This window comes from Dromiciops gliroides, chromosome 1, assembly GCF_019393635.1.
Source record: "Dromiciops gliroides isolate mDroGli1 chromosome 1, mDroGli1.pri, whole genome shotgun sequence".
Taxonomy (NCBI): Eukaryota; Metazoa; Chordata; class Mammalia; order Microbiotheria; family Microbiotheriidae; genus Dromiciops; species Dromiciops gliroides.
Window position 1 is genome coordinate 550,253,342 of NC_057861.1, and position 18,452 is coordinate 550,271,793.

General features: G+C 38.0%; 1 protein-coding gene across 1 annotated transcript in view; it reads right to left on the reverse strand.

Annotated features, from left to right (window-relative positions):
- The window catches only part of SHOC1 (shortage in chiasmata 1), a 123,400-nt gene that overhangs the window by 22,178 nt on the left and 82,770 nt on the right, over positions 1-18,452 (reverse strand). Inside the window, exons 15-19 of the mRNA XM_043998679.1 lie at positions 16,653-16,725; positions 13,098-13,167; positions 10,979-11,163; positions 9,770-9,887; positions 9,360-9,471 (exon numbers count right to left, since the gene is read on the reverse strand). Coding sequence (XP_043854614.1) covers positions 9,360-9,471; positions 9,770-9,887; positions 10,979-11,163; positions 13,098-13,167; positions 16,653-16,725 — 558 coding nt within the window. The remainder of the gene's footprint in view (positions 1-9,359; positions 9,472-9,769; positions 9,888-10,978; positions 11,164-13,097; positions 13,168-16,652; positions 16,726-18,452) is intronic.

An 18,452-nucleotide genomic window follows, 5' to 3' on the forward strand; every position in this document is an offset into this window, starting at 1 on the left:
TCCTCCTGAATCCAGGGCCAGTGTTTTATCCACTGAGCCACCTAGCTTCCCCTAATCTTTCATTTTTGAAGAGGCACATGACATTGGGAGGCGATGCCATGACTTGCAATGAATTGGATTTAAGTGAGGGAGGTCTGTGCAAGGTCACCAGAGCCATCTGGTTCCAGTGGCAAAATATACATCAGGACGGGGCAGCTAGGTGGCGCAGTGGATAGAGCACCGGCCCTGGATTCAGGAGGACCTGAGTTCAAATCTGGCCTCAGACACTTTACACACTTACTAGCTGTGTGACCCTGGGAAAGTCACTTAACCCCAATTGCCTCACACACACACACACACACACACACACACACACACAAGATATATAGCAGGACGATTGGTGACTTGCCCAGGGTCACACAGCTAGTAAATATCTGAGGTGAGATTTGAACTCAGGTCCTCCCAACTTCAGGGCCAGTGCTCTATCCACTGGGCCACCTAGCTGCCCCAAGGAAAAGTATATAGATTTAAAAATATAGACTTAAACCCTGTAACAGTTAAAATTAAGTTAGAGTGAGGGCATAAAGTTCTGAGCATGATCGATTCATGAGTGAAATTTACCAATAAACAGTGTCTTGGCTTCTTCAGCAAAGCTAAGACCCTGAATAAGGGGAATGGAATTTCTTTCATAGTTTTGGGGAGTTGTTTGTCCTTCATTTTTTTTTTTTTTGCAGGGCAATTGGGGTTAAGTGACTTGCCCAGGGTCACACAGCTAGTAAGTGGATACACTACGCCATGTAGCTGCCCCTGTCCTTCATTTTTGAAGAGGACCAATGACATCATAGGGGATGTCTTGACTTGGGTGAATTGCATTTAAGTGAGGCAGAGCTGTACAAAGTCATCAGCCCTACTCTCTTCCAGTCATTGGAGTCCAGTGGCAAGACAAATGTCAAGTTGACTGGTGATGGCCTGGGATGCAATAGATGACCTTGGTGTCTTCTATATCTGACCGAGCTCTAAGCATGCCCCAGCACCTGCTTCAGCCACCTTCATGGCCTTGGGAACAAATTGTTTCCATCCCCCCATTCCTCCAGGGGAAGTCTTCACATGCTTGGGGCAGAAACCCCCTAACTCTGCAATGAGCCTCATTGGTTACCCTCAGCTTGGGGTAGCCCATCTGCTGAGATGGTTTATTGTGGTGTGGCTGCTGTGTGTGACACAGCTTCTTGGAGCCACAGGTGAGAGTTGAGTGCCAGGTGGACACCAAAGGTGGATGAGCAGCCCTGCTGAGGGATGGGCAAGTCCCCACACCAGAGGTGTTTGGTCTTCCTTGTAACGATTGGAATGACGCCAACTGCTGGAGACTTACTGTAGAAGAGTTCTGCCCATGAAGCGAAGGTCTTTGAGGGCAAGACCAGGAGTCTTTTCTTTGGTGTCAGGAAGTGACGCGGGCTAGTGGGAGGAGGAAGGAAGAGACTGGCGCTCAGTCTCGCGCTCTTTCCTTTGGACTCTGGTGGAGAGCGGAGCTAGAAATGTGCTCTCCCTTTAATAGATAGGAATCTAGGCCTTTCTCTCTCTTTACCAAAATTCTTATTCTCCTTAATAAATGCTTATAAGTCTAACTCTTGCTAAAGCTTATAATTTATTGGCGACCACTCATTAGATATTTTAGACAGTTTAGCTAGAATTTTAGCCCTTAACATCCTTGAACACCCCATACAGCCCATACTTTGGGGAAGTACAGAAGATAGGAAGGCCAGTATCACAGAAGGAAGAAAATATGATTGGATGGAGATTTGGGAATGAGGGCTAGCAAGGACAGAGATAGCAAACCAGACATCTGTGGATAACAAATCAGATATCCTTGAAGGATAGTTTGATGGTTTAAAGATACTAGACCAGACTAGCTGGTGTCCACTTGCTTCCTTCAAGGGTAACAGATTTCCTTGACTCAAAAATAGAACAGTGATTAACAAGAGAACTGGATTTCTAAACTTAACTTATTACAAGCCAGCTAAATTCTGAACTAAGCTCAAAGACAAAGAACCATGGCTTAGGCAGTTACAGGGGGAAAAATCAACTAACTGTAAATGGGACCAATTAAAAAAAGACAAAATCAATCTGATTATTTCAGTCCCAATATAATAATTAACACTGGAGGCATTAGGAAAAGAAAGACCCAGAAAGAGAAGTCTTTTCGTTTTAGAAAATGGGGCTCATAGTCCAACTAGATCCTGGGCTGTAAGAAAGAGACTCTGCTGAGGAGCATAGCTGGATTATTTCAGATGACAATTAAAAATCTGATGACCTATGGGAAAATCTGGACTTTTGCATTTTGAAAGGTAGACAGGATGTAGAAATCACGGGTCTTTCCCCAAAACTCTGTTTGGTGGTCTGACATAATGGGAATCTGCTCAGGCTACTTTGTGGAGTTGGTCTAAATCTGTTCATGAGCTAAGAAGTTTTGGGGGCCACACCCAATAACCGAGTTAAGAGGAAAGAGTTTACCAGCAGCGAGGTACAGAAGTGAAAACTAGCTCTGGTAGAATCCCAGCAGATAGAAAAGAGAAGCATCATCATTTTGGGATTAGTCTCAGGAAAAGAAGCGTATCTAAGTCAGCACGAATGTTGAGTTAGGGTTGGTGATTGTTGAAACTGGCTCCTTTAGCTTTATCAAGCTGTACTGTGGAAAGTATTTAGAGATACAGGCCTGGGACCAGCCAAAAGTACATTTTTAAAATAAAGCCAACCACAGCACTGAGATTGTTTTTCAGGAATTTTTTTCCTAGTAAATTATATGACTCTCTATATAACCTATCTAGAGGGCTGATACTGAAAGGAGGAAGGAGATTGTGGTATTAACACTTTTCCTAGGGGAAGTGGGATATATACTTGAGTACCTTTGGACATGTGAAAATTTACTACATAAGTAAAATTTCCCCTAAATCATTTGCAATCACCTCTCTGGATCTCATTTTTCTCATCTATAAAGAGATTATGTATTATTATATATTATGATCAGGAATGCAAGGAAAAGTATAAACACAATAGACTGTATTTTAACAAAAATAATAAAAATTATGGCATTATATCAATAGATACTGAAAAAGTTTTTGTCAAAATTCAACTCCTATTTTTATAAAAAATGCTCAAGAGCATAGTAATAAAAGGATCCTTCCATAATATGGCAACTAGTAGCCCTCTAAAATCTAGAGCCAGTATTATATGTAATGGAGAAAGATTAAAGGCCTTTCCAGAAAGATGAGGAATAAGGCAAGGATGTTAAATATCATCACTATTGTTTGATATAGTTCTATAAACACAATAGTAATGTCAAGAATAAGAAATTGAATAAGCATAGGCAAAGAGAAAACAAAATTATTGCTTTTTGAAGAGAATAACACGGTCTTAGCTAGAGAACCTTAAGGCCGGTTTTGTTTATACTATAAAAATGAAGATAAAATTAAACAAAGAAAATATAAGGTTTAGCCTCAATGTGAACGAATGTCAACATGTTGCTATATTTCACCCTCTAGACTCGTATTTCTCACCCACAGCATAACTGTCCCCACCAAAAGTGAAAGAAACAAATACAAACTTATTTAGTGCCCACGAAATGTCATGTACTATGCTAAGTACTTTACAAATATTTTCTCATTTAATCCTCACAAAGTATATGCTATTATTATCTCCATTTTACAGTTTAGGAAACTGAGGTAGGCAGAGATTAAATGGCTTTTCCAGGGTCACACAGCTAGTAAGAGTATGAGGCTGAATTTGAACTCAGGTCTTCTTGACTTCAAGCCCAGTGTTCTATCCACTGTGCCTAGAAGCTAAAATTTTTACTACCAAATTTATAAATAAACATGTAGCAGCCAAAGTCTTCCTAACATGGCTACTTCTAGGTCTATTACACTCAAGGGGTAACTGGCTATCTCAGTCAGTTCATGGGCCCTCATTTCCACTGACCCTTTCATACAAAGCCAGAATAATAAAATGCTTAAAACAGATTATAAAATGTGTAAATGAGGCATCGGTCAAACAGGAAGTACTCTTACTATCCATTTCCCAAAGCCTTTCCCATGACTGGATTTTACTTCCCATCCATTTTCTCTGTATCATTAACACAGGAAGGACACAAGCAGTTTTTATTCATGCTATTATGGAGTTTAGTGCCCAGAAGCAGGTCTACCAGATGACTGACTCTGATTTCTGTTCTTAATGTGGGCTTCTCTCCCTTCTTTTAAAAAATTATTTTTAAAAATTCTGGATTTAACAAACACTAATTAAATTAGCATTTCCAAACACAAAGTAGAACAAAAAAGCAGGACAGAATGTATATAAAATTGTGATTCTCTATTATGTACACCTTGCTTTCTGTTTAAGTATATAATAAATTCAACATGTAACTTCCAAAGCTGTTCTGCTTGTCAGTGTTTCCTTTTAGTCTTCATTTCATTCTCTTGTGCATTTAAAAATGTTTTAATGACTGACCCTCCTTCCTTCCTTCGTTCCTTCTGTCATGGGGGGAAATAGGTGGTGGAGGTTCTTGGGTATTTCTCTTTAAAGAATTACACCCTCTCACATAGAATCCAATTAGAATAAAATAGTCTTTTATTTGGGTGCTTAGAGAAAGTGACTAAGAAGGAAGTCAAAGACTTTGAGGGGAGGAGATATCTTAGAGACATCTTGCTTGTCCCACCAAAGAAAGGCAAAAGCTTTTATAGAGGACAGATGGTGGGTGGGATAGATGGGGTAACCACCTGACTATGGAAAGTTCCATCTGAGGGTGGGGAAAGCTTGAATGAGGGGTGGTGGTCTGGACTTCTGCAGTTATCTCTGTCCCAGGTGGTACAATTTAGGGAGAGACATGTTCTCAACTTGCCTGGCCTGTAAGTAACCATGAGCCTGCTTATTTTTTAACCCAGAAGCAGAAATCTGATTCACTGTAGTTGTAAGCTTGGCATGCCTATGCTCCTCCCCCATTGGGCTGCTGCCACTCGAGTCTGCTTCCTGGTTCAGAAAATGAGCACTCTGCCTCAGCTCCACCAGAGACTCCTGCTATCACCCCCCAGCCAACCACTGGACCCTCACCAGTGCATGAGCTGAGTTCCAGAAGCAGCCACTGATGCTGATGATTCCGAGGTTGGTGGTGTGGCCTGCCTGGGGCTGGATCTGTGAGACAGGGCTGTGCTCCTCTCTAACCCCAGTAAAGCAGACCTTTCCTTCCGCCCTTTTAAGCCATCTTTGACTCTGTTCTTTTGTGGGTTCTGCTGCTCCAGGAATTGTATTATGGCATTGTTTGGAGATATGTGGATGGATGGTGTGGGGAGCTCTGAAAGTTACAGCCTTTCCTCTGCCATCTTGGCTCCTCCCTAACCTTGATTTTCTTTACAGCTGGTAGGCATTTTTTTTTGCAGGGCAATGAGGGTTAAGTGACTTGCCCAGGGTCACACAGGTAGTAAGTGTCATGTGTCTGAGGTCAGATTTGAACTCAGGTCCTCCTGAATCCAAGGCCAGTTCTCTATCCACTGCACCACCTAGCTGCCCCTGGTAGGCAATTTTTGTATAGTTTCTAATCCCTAATTGGTTTATATAAAACCAATAAAACAAGGATTGATTACAACTTCTTTGTGACGTGCTCTGTTTTTAAAAATCTGCAAACATGGGGGCTGTAATAGAGGAGCCAGTGAACGGCTTGTGTACAGAAATAAAGTCTCATTGTGGGAGGCTTCAGGAAAAGGAATTTTTGTCTGAACTGAATGGGAGAGAATTCTGTTTTTTATTTTAGTAATAATTTTTATAAGTTCCTCTATATAGAGGTAGACAATCATGTCATTGGGACTATTCACCCTTGGGCAGTTGAGTTGGCACAGCATGTCAAATACTCTAGTGATGCTTTAGGCACCCAAATTGAAGGGCAAAAGGCCCAAGGGAAGGCCACACTCCCTGGGGCCATTCAGTGAGCTCTAAGAAGAGTGGCCCCAACTCTCCCTCCACCCTCAAATTCTGTTTTTTTTGTTTTTGTTTTTTTGGGGGGGCAGGAGGCTGCAGAGCATGGAGCCAGGGGGCAGGAGCGGAGAGAGAGAGGCACCCTCAAATTCTGAAGGGGAGGGGCAGGAGACAGTATCTAAACCTTCACACCTATATATAACCTGATGGTTACCCTAATGTTAGTCAATCACTTCCCAGTGCCTGAACAATCTTTCTAATATACCCCTTTGAGCATGTCTTTCTTCTATTTGAGAACTTTCAGTAGTTTCTCACTGTCTAAGGAACAAAGTGTATCCTTCAAGCTGCATTATAGGATCTCTGCAATCTGGCTCCCACCTACTGTTCCAGCCTAATTTCATACTACTCCCCTTCATGTACATTTTTCTTGTACATTCCGGTGGGTCAGAGATGCTGCTGTTTCAGACCCCTTTCTCATCACACTCCTCAGTCTCATGGGGCACTTGTTTCTGCCATTCTCAATACTTGGAATGGCTTGTCCTTTGCTGCTTCAGTCTCTTAAGTTACTAAAAACCTAGCTCAGGTGCCACCTTTTCCAGGAAGCCCTGCCAATTCTATCCCTTCTTGTAGATGAACAGAATTGCTTCCTCCTCAGATTTTTTCCACAGCGCTCTATTTGCATTGCTCCTTTGCTCTCATTTCACTATTCCTTTTGTCATAGTTATTTGTGTACACTTTCCTTTAGAGCACAGACTGGATCAATCAACCAACATTTATTAAGCACCTACTATGTGCCAAGCACTGTGCTAAATGCTGATGATACAAAAACAGGCAAAAAGACAGTCCTTTCCTTCAAGAAACTTACAATATAATGGGGGAGGCAACATGCAAACAAATATATACAGACAAGCTATGTGCAGGATAAATAAGAAATAATTAAAAGAGGGGGAACACTGGAATTAAACAGTGTAAGGGAAAACTTCTGGTAGGTGGTATTTTAGCTGAGATTTAAAAGAAGTCAGGGAGGGGGCAGCTAGATGGCGCAGTGGTTAAAGCACCGGCCCTGGATTCAGGAGTACCTGAGTTCAAATCCGGCCTCAGACACTTGACATTTACTAGCTGTGTGACCGTGGGCAAGTCACTTAACCCCCATTGCCTAAAAAAAAAGAAGTCAGGGAGATCAGTAGTTGGAACAGAGAAGGGAGAGCATTCCAGACATGGGGGAGAGTCAAAGGGAGTGTCCAAAGCCAAGAAGAGATGGAGTGTCTTGTTTGTGGAACAGCCAGGAGACCAGTGTCACTGAATGGAAGAATATGCGTCAAGGAGCAAGGTCTAAGAAGACTAGAAAGGTAGGAGTGGGCCAGGTTTTGAAGGGCTTTGAACACAAGGAAGATTTTGTATTCAATCTTGTTGTTTGCCCTTCATTCTTGAAGAGGACCATGACATATAGAGGTGATGTCATGACTTGCAGTGAATTGGATTTAAACTGTGCAAGGTCACCAACCTCATTCTCTCCTCTATAGAGTCCATTTGGGTCCAGTGGGGGGGGTGGAGAGAGAGAGGAAGAGAAGGAGAGAAGGAGAGAGGGAGAGAAGGAGAGAGGGAGAGAGGGAGGGAAGGAGAGAGAGAGAGAGGGAGGGAAGGAGAGAGAGAGAGAGAGAGAGAGAGAGAGAGAGAGAGAGAGAGAGAGAGAGAGAGAGAGAGAGAGAGAGAGAGAGAAAGATATCTCAGTCTTAGGATGCCTGGAGATGGTCCTGGATGTTTAAAGCAACTGGGGTTAAGTGATTTGCCCAGGGTCACACAGCTAGTAAGTGTCTCAGGTGAAATTTGAACTCAGGTCTTCATGATTCCAGGGCCAGTGCTCTATCTACTTCTCCACCTAGCTGCCCCTATTCAATCTTAGAAGCAATAGGGAGGTACTGTTTATTGAACAGGGGCATGACGTAATTGGATCTGAACTTTAGAAAAATCACTTTAATGGATGAATGGAGGATGATAGACTGGAGTGGAGAGAAGCTTTAGGCAAGCTGACCCACCAGCAGGCAACTGCAATAATTCTTGTATGAAGTGATGAGGGCCTGCATTAGAATGACGGCACTGTCAGAACAGAGGAGGGGGCGTATAGGAGGGATGTTGAAAACATGAAATCAACATGCCTTTGCCAACAGATTGGACATGGGGGGTGGTGGAGTGAGGAATCCAGGATGACTCAGGTTGTGAGCCTGAGGGACTGGGAGGATGGTATTGTCCTCTACAGCAATAGGGAAGGTAGGAGGTGGGGAGGGTTTAAGGGGGAAAGATAATGACTTCTGTTTTAGAACCTATCTTTTCATTCACGGCCCTTAGAACAGTGTGCTGTGTATGCAGTAGATGCAGAATTAGAAGTGAAAGTAAGGGAAGGGGGGCAGCTAGGAGGCACAGTGGATAAAGCACTGACCCTGGATTCAGGAGGACCTGAGTTCAAATCTGACCTCAGACACTTGACACTAGCTGTGTGACCCTGGGCAAGTCACTTAACCCTCACTGCTCCACCAAAAAAAAAAAAAGGGTAAGGGAAGTACAAGTGAGGCTTGGCCTCAGGGCACTGACATCTGAGGATGAACTGGATTTATATTCCCTATGCCTTGTGAAATCTTCTGCTAGTCGGCTTTGGACCAACATAATTAGGATCCATTGCAAATGTGCTCCTCTCGCCAGTTTGCTTCTGCTCCCCCTCCACCATAACTGTCCTCCTCTTGCTGCTTTCTGTATCTTTTGTCTCCTCCTGAGGATTAGGAGGCCAAGATCACCCTCTTCTTCATCTAACCAAGTGATTTGCCCCATGTACTAAAATTGCTAGTTATGGTTTTATATAGATGTTTATATGAGTTTGTTAACTTGAAATAAAATGATGCTAACTGCAGACAGAATTGGAACATACACACCAAATAAAAAACAGTGGCAATAAAACCTTATAACTGCTCAACCAGAAAAGAATAGAGAGAAAATAGGTTAAAATTTTATTAAATTTCAAATTTAGTTATTTTTATTTCTCTTTTTAAAAACAAATGTAAATAGGTTAGGTTTTGTGGTTCCATTTGAGTTTCAATTCCATTTTTTTCGATTTTTTACCTGTTGAGATATTAATAAAATTATTTTTAAAAACAAACATCTGATATACACACACATCTCCCTGTATTGTTCTTTCTTGCCTTTTTAAATCCTCTTAAGGGAGCTGACTTTGAATTGAGAGTTAGCTCCCTTGTCTTTTCAACTAGACTTATTTGATAATACAAATAAGTCCTTAATGGTCTATTGTCCTTTTCTTTGAAATAATCTTTCATAGGCTCAGTGAAAAACCAATAATGACACTATTATTAGACCTGGAAACACACAGATGTATTATTTTGTTTTTCCTTAAGTTGATTTTCTTGAGCACTTAGCCTTACCTGAATAATTATGGCCGTGCACTCATCAACTGTCATCACCACATAACGATCTGTATCTCCAAACTGCTGCAAGGACTCACTGCAACATCTTTCCACTAAGGTTATATTGTAGCTGTAAAAACACAATTAACTTAAGTGAAATAGTGTGACATCTGAGAGAAATTTAAGAAAATATTTATTGCTTCCTTGTTCATTACATTTTCACCACTTCCATTCTATCCATTCCTAGCAGTCTGAGGCACATGTATTGGGATGCCAATAATTTCCTGCCTTTGTATATGGGAATACAAAGGTATTCTTATGTATGTTGTTATGTAGGTTTTAGAATCTAGAAGGATATTATTACAGAAACCACAGAAAATATCTGGCATATTTGTACCTTTGCTAAAATTAAGAAATCTGCAGCTTACTTGGATTCTAGTAGCTGAAGTATTTCTGGTGTGTTAAGAAGTCCTTCAGATGTGAGAAACACATACGGGATTTGAATTTCCAAAAGAAAACCACCAAAGCTGTCCAGTGAGGCACTTTCTAAATAAAATAAGAATTTTACTTGTTTATATATAGAAATAAAATGATATGTAATATAAATATACTATAGATAATATAACACAATACAATATATAATATACTATATGTAGTAAGTGTATATATACACACATTTGGATATACATATACATTCAATTGTTTATTAAAACAGAAAAATGACAGATTTGTTTCTGGATTATTCTTTTATTTAAAGAATATTTACATTGAATGTTTTCCTTAAGAAGATAGAAAGAAAACCTCTGAAACCTTTGAACATTACTATTCTGGATTAAGAATACTTTTGAGCCCTTTTGTGAACTTCTAATATTAAGAATATTATCATTAGAGAGGGATCAATTTAACTTTCACTGCTACGTATTTAAGATCCCAAAGATGTCACCAAGGTGACCAAGTCTTTAGAACTAGATTGGAATTCCTAGTCTTGGCTCTGATTTCCTACTTAAACCTAAAGCCTGATGGAAAGTGAGAGATAACAAGACAATTACTTGGGGCAAAATCCATGGGTAAGTTACAGTCTGTAGTAGAGACAGAGTCCTGTATTTTGTAGCCCATAGTTGCGAAGCTGAGACTCATAATGCTACATTACTACTAGTTTTTCAATCCTGTTCCATATTATTCAGTGCTCCAGGGTACTAGGATATGGTCAATTTAACTACCTTGGAATTGCAACTTAATCATTTGAGTTACTGCTAAAGGTAAGTGAGAGTTTGTTTTTAGATCCCTACCCCCAAATTTGTGGGTTACTTGTATTTAGTATCTATTAAATTGTCATTTACCATTTAACGAGGATTGCTTAAAACAATATTACTTAAAAATGCATTAGACACAAACTAAATAAAAGGGTTCACTATCATAAGCACAATTCACAAGTTTAATTAATTAAAGACTGAATTGCATTAGCAGGTCTGTAGGGAGCCTTAGTGATGTTATTTACACTTTTCTAAGGCACACAATGTTTATTAAATCTTCATTTTAAGCAGTGTAACAGTAAAGATTGAAAAAAATTTAGTGTATAAATTAAATTACAAATTTAAATTGGAATAGAGAAATTAGTCATTTGGGACTTTCCTTACTTTTATAAACTCCATCTGGGAGAACTGTTTTAAAGGCCATGTAAGGAATATCCAATTGTTTACAATGTTCAATCCAGCAAGAGTTTTCTACATAATTATATTCTACCATGAATGAGAATTGAGTCCAGGGAAAGTCAGGTCCGATATGTCGATTATGTACAACCATGCAGAACCACTTCTTGACACTAGAAGAGCCAAGGAAACAGAATTAAAATTACGTATTTATCCATGGAGAATGCTAGCTTGATGATGGTAAAGGGTTGTGGTTCCTGGCTGTTCTACTCCCTAAGCCTATGTGTCCAATAATCTAGGAAAAGCACCAATACAATTTCTATTTAATTTACTGGCCAATCTGCTCTTCCTCTTTTCCTGTTCCTTCTTAGATGTTCCTTTCCTCACAAAGCAAAGAACAGTAGCCTATTTTTATGTTCTGAAATGCAGAGAACCCATATTATTTTATTTTTTGTTTTCCCCCAAACACGATCAATATGCAGCAGAAAAATCATAATCAGAAATTCTTCTATAATTGTTCAAAAGTCTCATCCTTTTAAAATCGACAATACTACATTGCTTAACAACTTTGGAAATGTTATATCTATTATATCTATACTTATATTTGTATATTAAAAAAGGATTATTGTGTAATTTTAGAAAACATACTACAATTCTGCTTTCCAAGCTGACTTCAAATAGGGTACATAATTTTCTATTGCTACTTTTTTGACTGACTAGCACAATCTTGAATTTTTAGCAATTACAAAAGAAAATGTCAGTAATAAATTGTTTCCATTTTTATTATTATATATTTCCTTTTAGTTATTTGAATTCTGAATATTATTGAAATGGCTATTGATACATGAGATAAATATACATATGTTTTGAATTATTTGGTCCAAATATATCTAACCTTGTTTTTCTTATTTATATGTCATGAAGTAAAGAAGAGCTAGTGAGCAAGTGGTTTTGCATAAATTAGCTTGTTCATTGATACAGACCTTTTGCCTAGGCATTGTTTCTTCCATCTATGAAAGGATTTTTAATTAGGCCTCATCTTATGGTTAGACATAACTAAAAATACTACATCTATTTATAACTTTATATCATTCAAAGTGAATGAAAATTTCCATGTAGTGAGTGAACTTTGTAATTTTTTTTAACATTTTAAAATTAATTCTACTACATCTAATTTTTCTATCACTGTGACTAAAAAAACACTAATTTAGCTAGTTGTAATACAGAATTTTGAAATGCAAATCTGGATCTATAGCAGACATGGTGGCTGGAAAGGACTTGAATAATTAAAAAAGAACTGAGTTCTCTATGTAAGTAACTGAGCAGCCTGCTGCCATGATGTGTGGGCTCCTGGTGTAAGGGGCAATAGAAGAATGCACAGAGGCTTTTCAGGGTCATGTCGGGCTCAGACATGGGCTGTGATGCTCTGGCTAATTCTAGTGTGTGGCACATCCATGAGTGTTGTTCCCTTGAATACACTAAGCTCTCAGGTCTTCAAACTACTCAACAACTCTGGCTTGCATTTCTACTCTACCTCAGCTACACACTGGAGGGCTCATACCTTTCATCTTTCCATTGCCCATATTGTTGTGAGGATCAAATATATAATATTTATATAGTGCTTAGCACAGCATCTGGCTAATAGCAGGTCCTATACAAATGCTAGCTATTGTCACAAACAATTTTCAAATAGCAAACCAGGAAAATTCCCCAAGATTATTCTTTGGAAATAATTGCCAAGAGTAGCACCACCAATGCTATTTTCTTACCCAATTCAGAATACAGCAAAAAGAGAAGATCCCCTCAAAGGCCACTGGACATATCAATGATTTCCCTTTTGGACTTACTTTGAAATAATTAGCTATAGGATAATAGGGGTAAAGAACAATGGATATTGGGGCAGCTAGGTGGCGCAGTGGATAGAGCACCGGCCCTGGATTCAGGAGTACCTGAGTTCAAATCCGGCCTCAGACACTTTACACTTACTAGCTATGTGACCCTGGGCAAGTCACTTAACCCCAATTGCCTCACCAAAAAAGGAAAAAAAAAAAGAACAACGGATATTGATTAAAGAGTAAACCATTCATAAAAAAAAAATTTGACTCACCTATTTAAAACATCATTGGATTCCAGTAAACCTTTTATTTTTTCAGGAGATAAAGAAATACATTCTAAACCTGAGTTGGCAAAACAATGGAAAATAAACATTTTTCAATGTCCTTAATTTATATAATTTTTTCTAAAGTGACATAATGTGACAACAACCAAAAATATATTTAATATTTCAAAAAAGGTGACTTCTTTGTGAAAGCTCAAATGATTTTAAAAAAGGATTCAGAGTGATTTTGTTGTTTTGTTTTTAGCACTCACACAACAGAAAATATATGTCACAGGTTATGTTTTAAACAGGACAGATGTTCAGTTTTTACTTCCTGAATCTCAATGGAATGGAAATACTTGATTTTAAAATATCCATATCAAACATTTACTATTTGTGTAACAAAAGCCCATCTCATTAGACATTTTCCCCCTTCAAATATGAAGTCTGAATATAACTCTAACACCCAGTTCTAGGCAACAATTTTCACTCATACTGGCTGAGTTGAGTTCCCCTAGAGAGTGGTTACTAACTATATATTTTAATTTCAATAGAATTTACTTCAGCACAGTGGGAACATTAGTATTTTGTGATCCTTGCTACAACATTTAAATATCTCCCTGTATCTCCCTGTAAGAAGAGTTACTAGGGAATTGTTATTCTTCACAGTTACCCTACTTGCTCTCAAATTTACTTTAGGAGTCCTATTTTATTTTTCACCAGAGTATACAGAGTACACAGAAAAACATACTTTAAAATATACCAGCCCAAAGAAAGAACTGATGGAGTCGGAATGCAGATTGAAACATACTATTTTTCTTTCTTTCTTTTTTCATTTTTTCTTTTGATCTGTTTCTTCTTTTATAACATGACTAATATGGGAATATCTTTTACATAATTGTACATATATGACCCATACCATCTAGGGGAAAAGTGAGGAAAGGAGGGATAATATTTGTCAAAAATGTTTAAAAATGAATATTAAAAATTGTTTTTATATGTAGTTGGGAAAAAGAATATATTAAAAATTTTTTAAATCTCATTCATTCTTACAGGACAACATTTAGATATAAGAAATGTGGATTCTATGGGTGGCAAACTATCTACTATATCAAAGTATAATCATCTGTAGAATACAAAGGAGTGAAGATGCTGGGTGAGGAAGTGATTTGATAGTTTGTATCTAGAAAAATCAAAAGAAAACGCATATTGTCTCTTTCCTCATAATCTCCTTAGGTCTACTCATGTTATTTAAAGTCCTGATTTGCCGAAATGATATATTAGTTACATCTGCAAACAAATTAGTTATTTGTTAAATGCATTGATTAAGAGCTTGTAAGCTCCAGGAAGATGAAAGCATGTATTAACTTTATAATATTACACAAGAGAAAAAGTCTAGCCAGTAGTAACCAAAGATAGTTACTACAATCAGGTGGAAAGAAACAGTTCTCAGTTGTATAGTAAATGTTTTTGTGTTAGTAGACCTAGCACAATGGATCTCAAGATGGAAGATGAGAAAATACTGAGATCAGGAAGACAACATGATACTAAGTTAGTAAAAGCTATCTACTATCATAGTTTCAGAAACAAAATCCTACAGTGTAATTTGGAGACATGTTTCTATGAAACCAAGATATTTTGCTGTATAATAGATACACATCTATACACACACATATTCACACACACACATACACACATATATTACTTCAACACTTCAAAGATCTGTAATTTTGTCATTGTAAGCATTCCCCTGCATCAAGGTAGAATGTAACCCATAGTACTTAGTAGGTAGTCTTCAAGAGTTGATAAGGCAAAACAACAAAACCCCCTGAAGTCTACCTGATGAAAAACCTCTCTAAACTCTGCTAGATTGTTGGACAACAGACATGCAGTCCAACCCTGGGTCCCGATTAAAAATCTTTTCAACAGGGTAGATGCTGCCAGAGCATTGTTGTAGCTTCTGAGGATCCAGGGGACTACTTCCACACCATGATGAAGCATTAGCATAGAATCTTAGTAGAGGTCTGGAACTGTTGAGTGTAAGGAAGGAGTGTTTCATTTTTTTTTTAAAGTAGAATACAGCAGATGAAGATTCTTGAAGGAGTAAGAAATATTTTGGACCATTGGCAAGGGGAGCTGTGAGGAAGGTTGGAAGATGTTATTTATTTGGCAAGAGGTGAAAGTGTGATATGGATGGGAGGAATACTGAGTATCCACCTTAGAGAAGAGCATACTAACAACAGATTATGTTGTTCAGAGGACTAAGTATTTGTCTAAAACCTACATGATACAATTGGGGAATCAGACCAGGGGTGAAAAGTTAATTCTTGAATTACATCTTAGTAGTTGATTTCAAGAAAATAAAGAATAAAAACTTTAAATAAATAATACTTTTTAAAAGGACCTAAGATATAACTGGTGAAAAGATGTAGGCCCAGATAAGACTCATTGAGGAAGGTGGTCAATGGTGTCAAATGCAATAAGAAGGAAAAAGACTGAGAAAAGATAATCAAATCTGGCAAATAAGAGATTGTCGATAACTTTGAAGAGAGCAGTTTAAGCTGAGTGATGAAGTTGGTAGCCAAATTACAAGGGCTGACAAGTAAGAGAGAAGAAGGGAAGCACAGGCAGTGATTACAGATAGCTTTTCAAACAATTTGGCTGAGAAAAATAACAACAATAAAGAATGATAGCTTTAGAATATAGGATGTAGTGAAGGTATTTTAAGGATAGGGGAATCTTGATCATGTCTGAAGCCAATAGGGAAGGAAGCAGTGTATAGAAAGAGTTTGAAGATAAGAGAAAGAGAACAGATGATTTAAGGGCAATCCACTGGAGAAAATGGGAGAGTGTTGGATAAAGAGTAAAAAGAACTAACTCATTATTGGAAACTGGAGGAAAGAAAGAGTGAGTTAATGATGTTAAGGGTTTCTGAGATAGAAAGAAGGATATGGTGAACAGACTCAATTTCCACAGTAAAATGAGCTCCTCAGCTGAAAGGCATGCTGTGCCTCATTTTTAGTAATTTTTATGCCTTAGAGTACAATAATGTTCACATATTAGTTATCCCTCATATAATTGTGCATCTAGGCATTTACTGATTGGAAATTCAATTCTTTTCACTCACCTAGTTCAGCATCACTGAACTAAAGTGGGAAGATCATATTTTACTCAACTCTCCTAATATGAAAAAGAAGTTTTCCTGAAAGAATGTAATGAGGCTAACAAACATCTCTACAATTAGAGAACACAGATACTGCATAAATAACATAACATTACTCTATATTCTTGAACTAGTCTTTAAGCCAGGCATTGTTTTCAAATAAAATATATGTTTTGAAATTACCTAAGTGGCACAGTGGATAAAGCACTGAGTTTGGAGGCAGGAAGGTCTGAATTCAGATCTTGCCTCTGATGCTTACTAGTTGTGAGAGAAGGAAATGGCAAACCACTCCAGTATCTTTGCCAAGAAAACCCAAAATGGGCTCATGAAGACTAGGACATGACTGAAACGACTGAACAAAATTGAAATTAATTCAATAACAAAGAAAAAGAAATACTAACCGTTTATTTTGCTAAGTATTTCAATAAGGAAACAATGTTCATCATCTGAGTCCATTTTTGTTATAATTAGCACCTGGTCAAAGTAAAAAAATATTCATGATTTATGTACATGAATGAGAATTCCATCTGAAAGGACTATTAAAATGATAAATTCCAACGGTGTCTTATGTAAAGTATGAATGACAATTCAATTCAATTCAATTCAATTCAACCAACACTTATTGAATACTTATTATACCAGGCACATTGCTAGATAATGAGACAAGGACAAAAATTAAGGACTTAACCTTTTTACCACCAAAAGCAACTACCCTGTACCCTCACTGTCCTAGTGAGGACATATATAAGGATCCCTGCAGGTCCCATATTAACTTAGTTCTAAAACTGATTGACTGAATTGGACAGGTTTAATCAATTAGGTTGATGAACTGAGAAGCAAAACTATTTGAGGGGATATCAACATCTATATTGACATTTTCATGTGTAAGGATAAGGTTTGAGCTGGAGAGGAAGATTGGGCCAGGTACTGAGCTTTGTGAAAGGAGGGTAACCTGGGGGTTGATAGGTAACCACAACTAGGACCTGCCTAGCATGATAAATCTAGATGGAACAAACCTTGAAGGAGAAGTTGCTGAGTGATAGCGATTTCTGTTCCTGCCAGTTTTAATTTAAGAGTCCTATTTATTTCTTCACCGGAGTATAGAGAAAAACATTAAAAGTTGCAAGGAAAATAAAATCAGTATGTAGAGCTTCTGGATTTCCTCCTTCCACCAATGAGTCTCTCATTTCTTGTTTGCAACATTTTGACTGCAACATCAATTTTCCTATTTCTTTGGTATTGATATTCCACTTACAAGTAATACATTTATAAATTATCTTTCACATATTAGTGTGCTAAATTTTGTGATGAAAGTGCCACAACAAGGATTGTTTATGTAATGATTCCACATCTTATTAACTGAGAATACCATTTTGTTTTACCTGTAATGTAGCTTCAGATACTAGTATGCATTACATATTTGAAAAGTATGTGGTACAGTGAACAAGGCATTAGATTTGGGTTTTGGCTCTGCCTCTGCCCCTTACCACCTGTGTGATGTTGGGCAAGGCACGGAACCACTCTGGGTCTCAATTTTTTCATCTGTAAAATGACGTTAGAACAGATGGTTTATAAAAGCCTCCTCCAGCTCTAAGTCTATGAGCCCTATGAAATATCCCCACCATGAAGTTGCTCTTCATGTATGAGGTGATTTTCCAATTGGTTTTTGTTGTTCTATACAATGTTGATGGCTTTACACTAATTTATCTGCATTCATCTAGGAACTTGTTTGTGAGAAGGCTAGAGAGAATTTACATTTAGGTGTATCCTTATATAGGTCTTGTGATAAAGCTAAATGGCTCATTCAGTGAGGCAGTGGTCTCAATTGTACCATTCTCTAACCAATGTGCTAACCAACCACAGGAGGGAGTACATTTAATACAGAATACAGGGATCGTAGTTTTAGAGCCTGAGGGGAACTTGGAGATAATCTATTCCAACTCCTTCATTTTCTTAAATATAAATTCTAAGACATGAACATACTAGGGTCATAAATATAACCTTGTTCCTTATAATAAGATATTCCATTAAAACTAGTCATAAAGTGAACAATAATTTTCACTGAAAGCACCAGGTCAGTGACTGTCTCATTCTATCCAACTATGTATCTTCCCCAGAGAAGATCCTCAACAAATACTCAATGAATCTTAAAATTGAACATATTATCACAGAAAAAATTCTAATAAAAGACTTCTGACAAC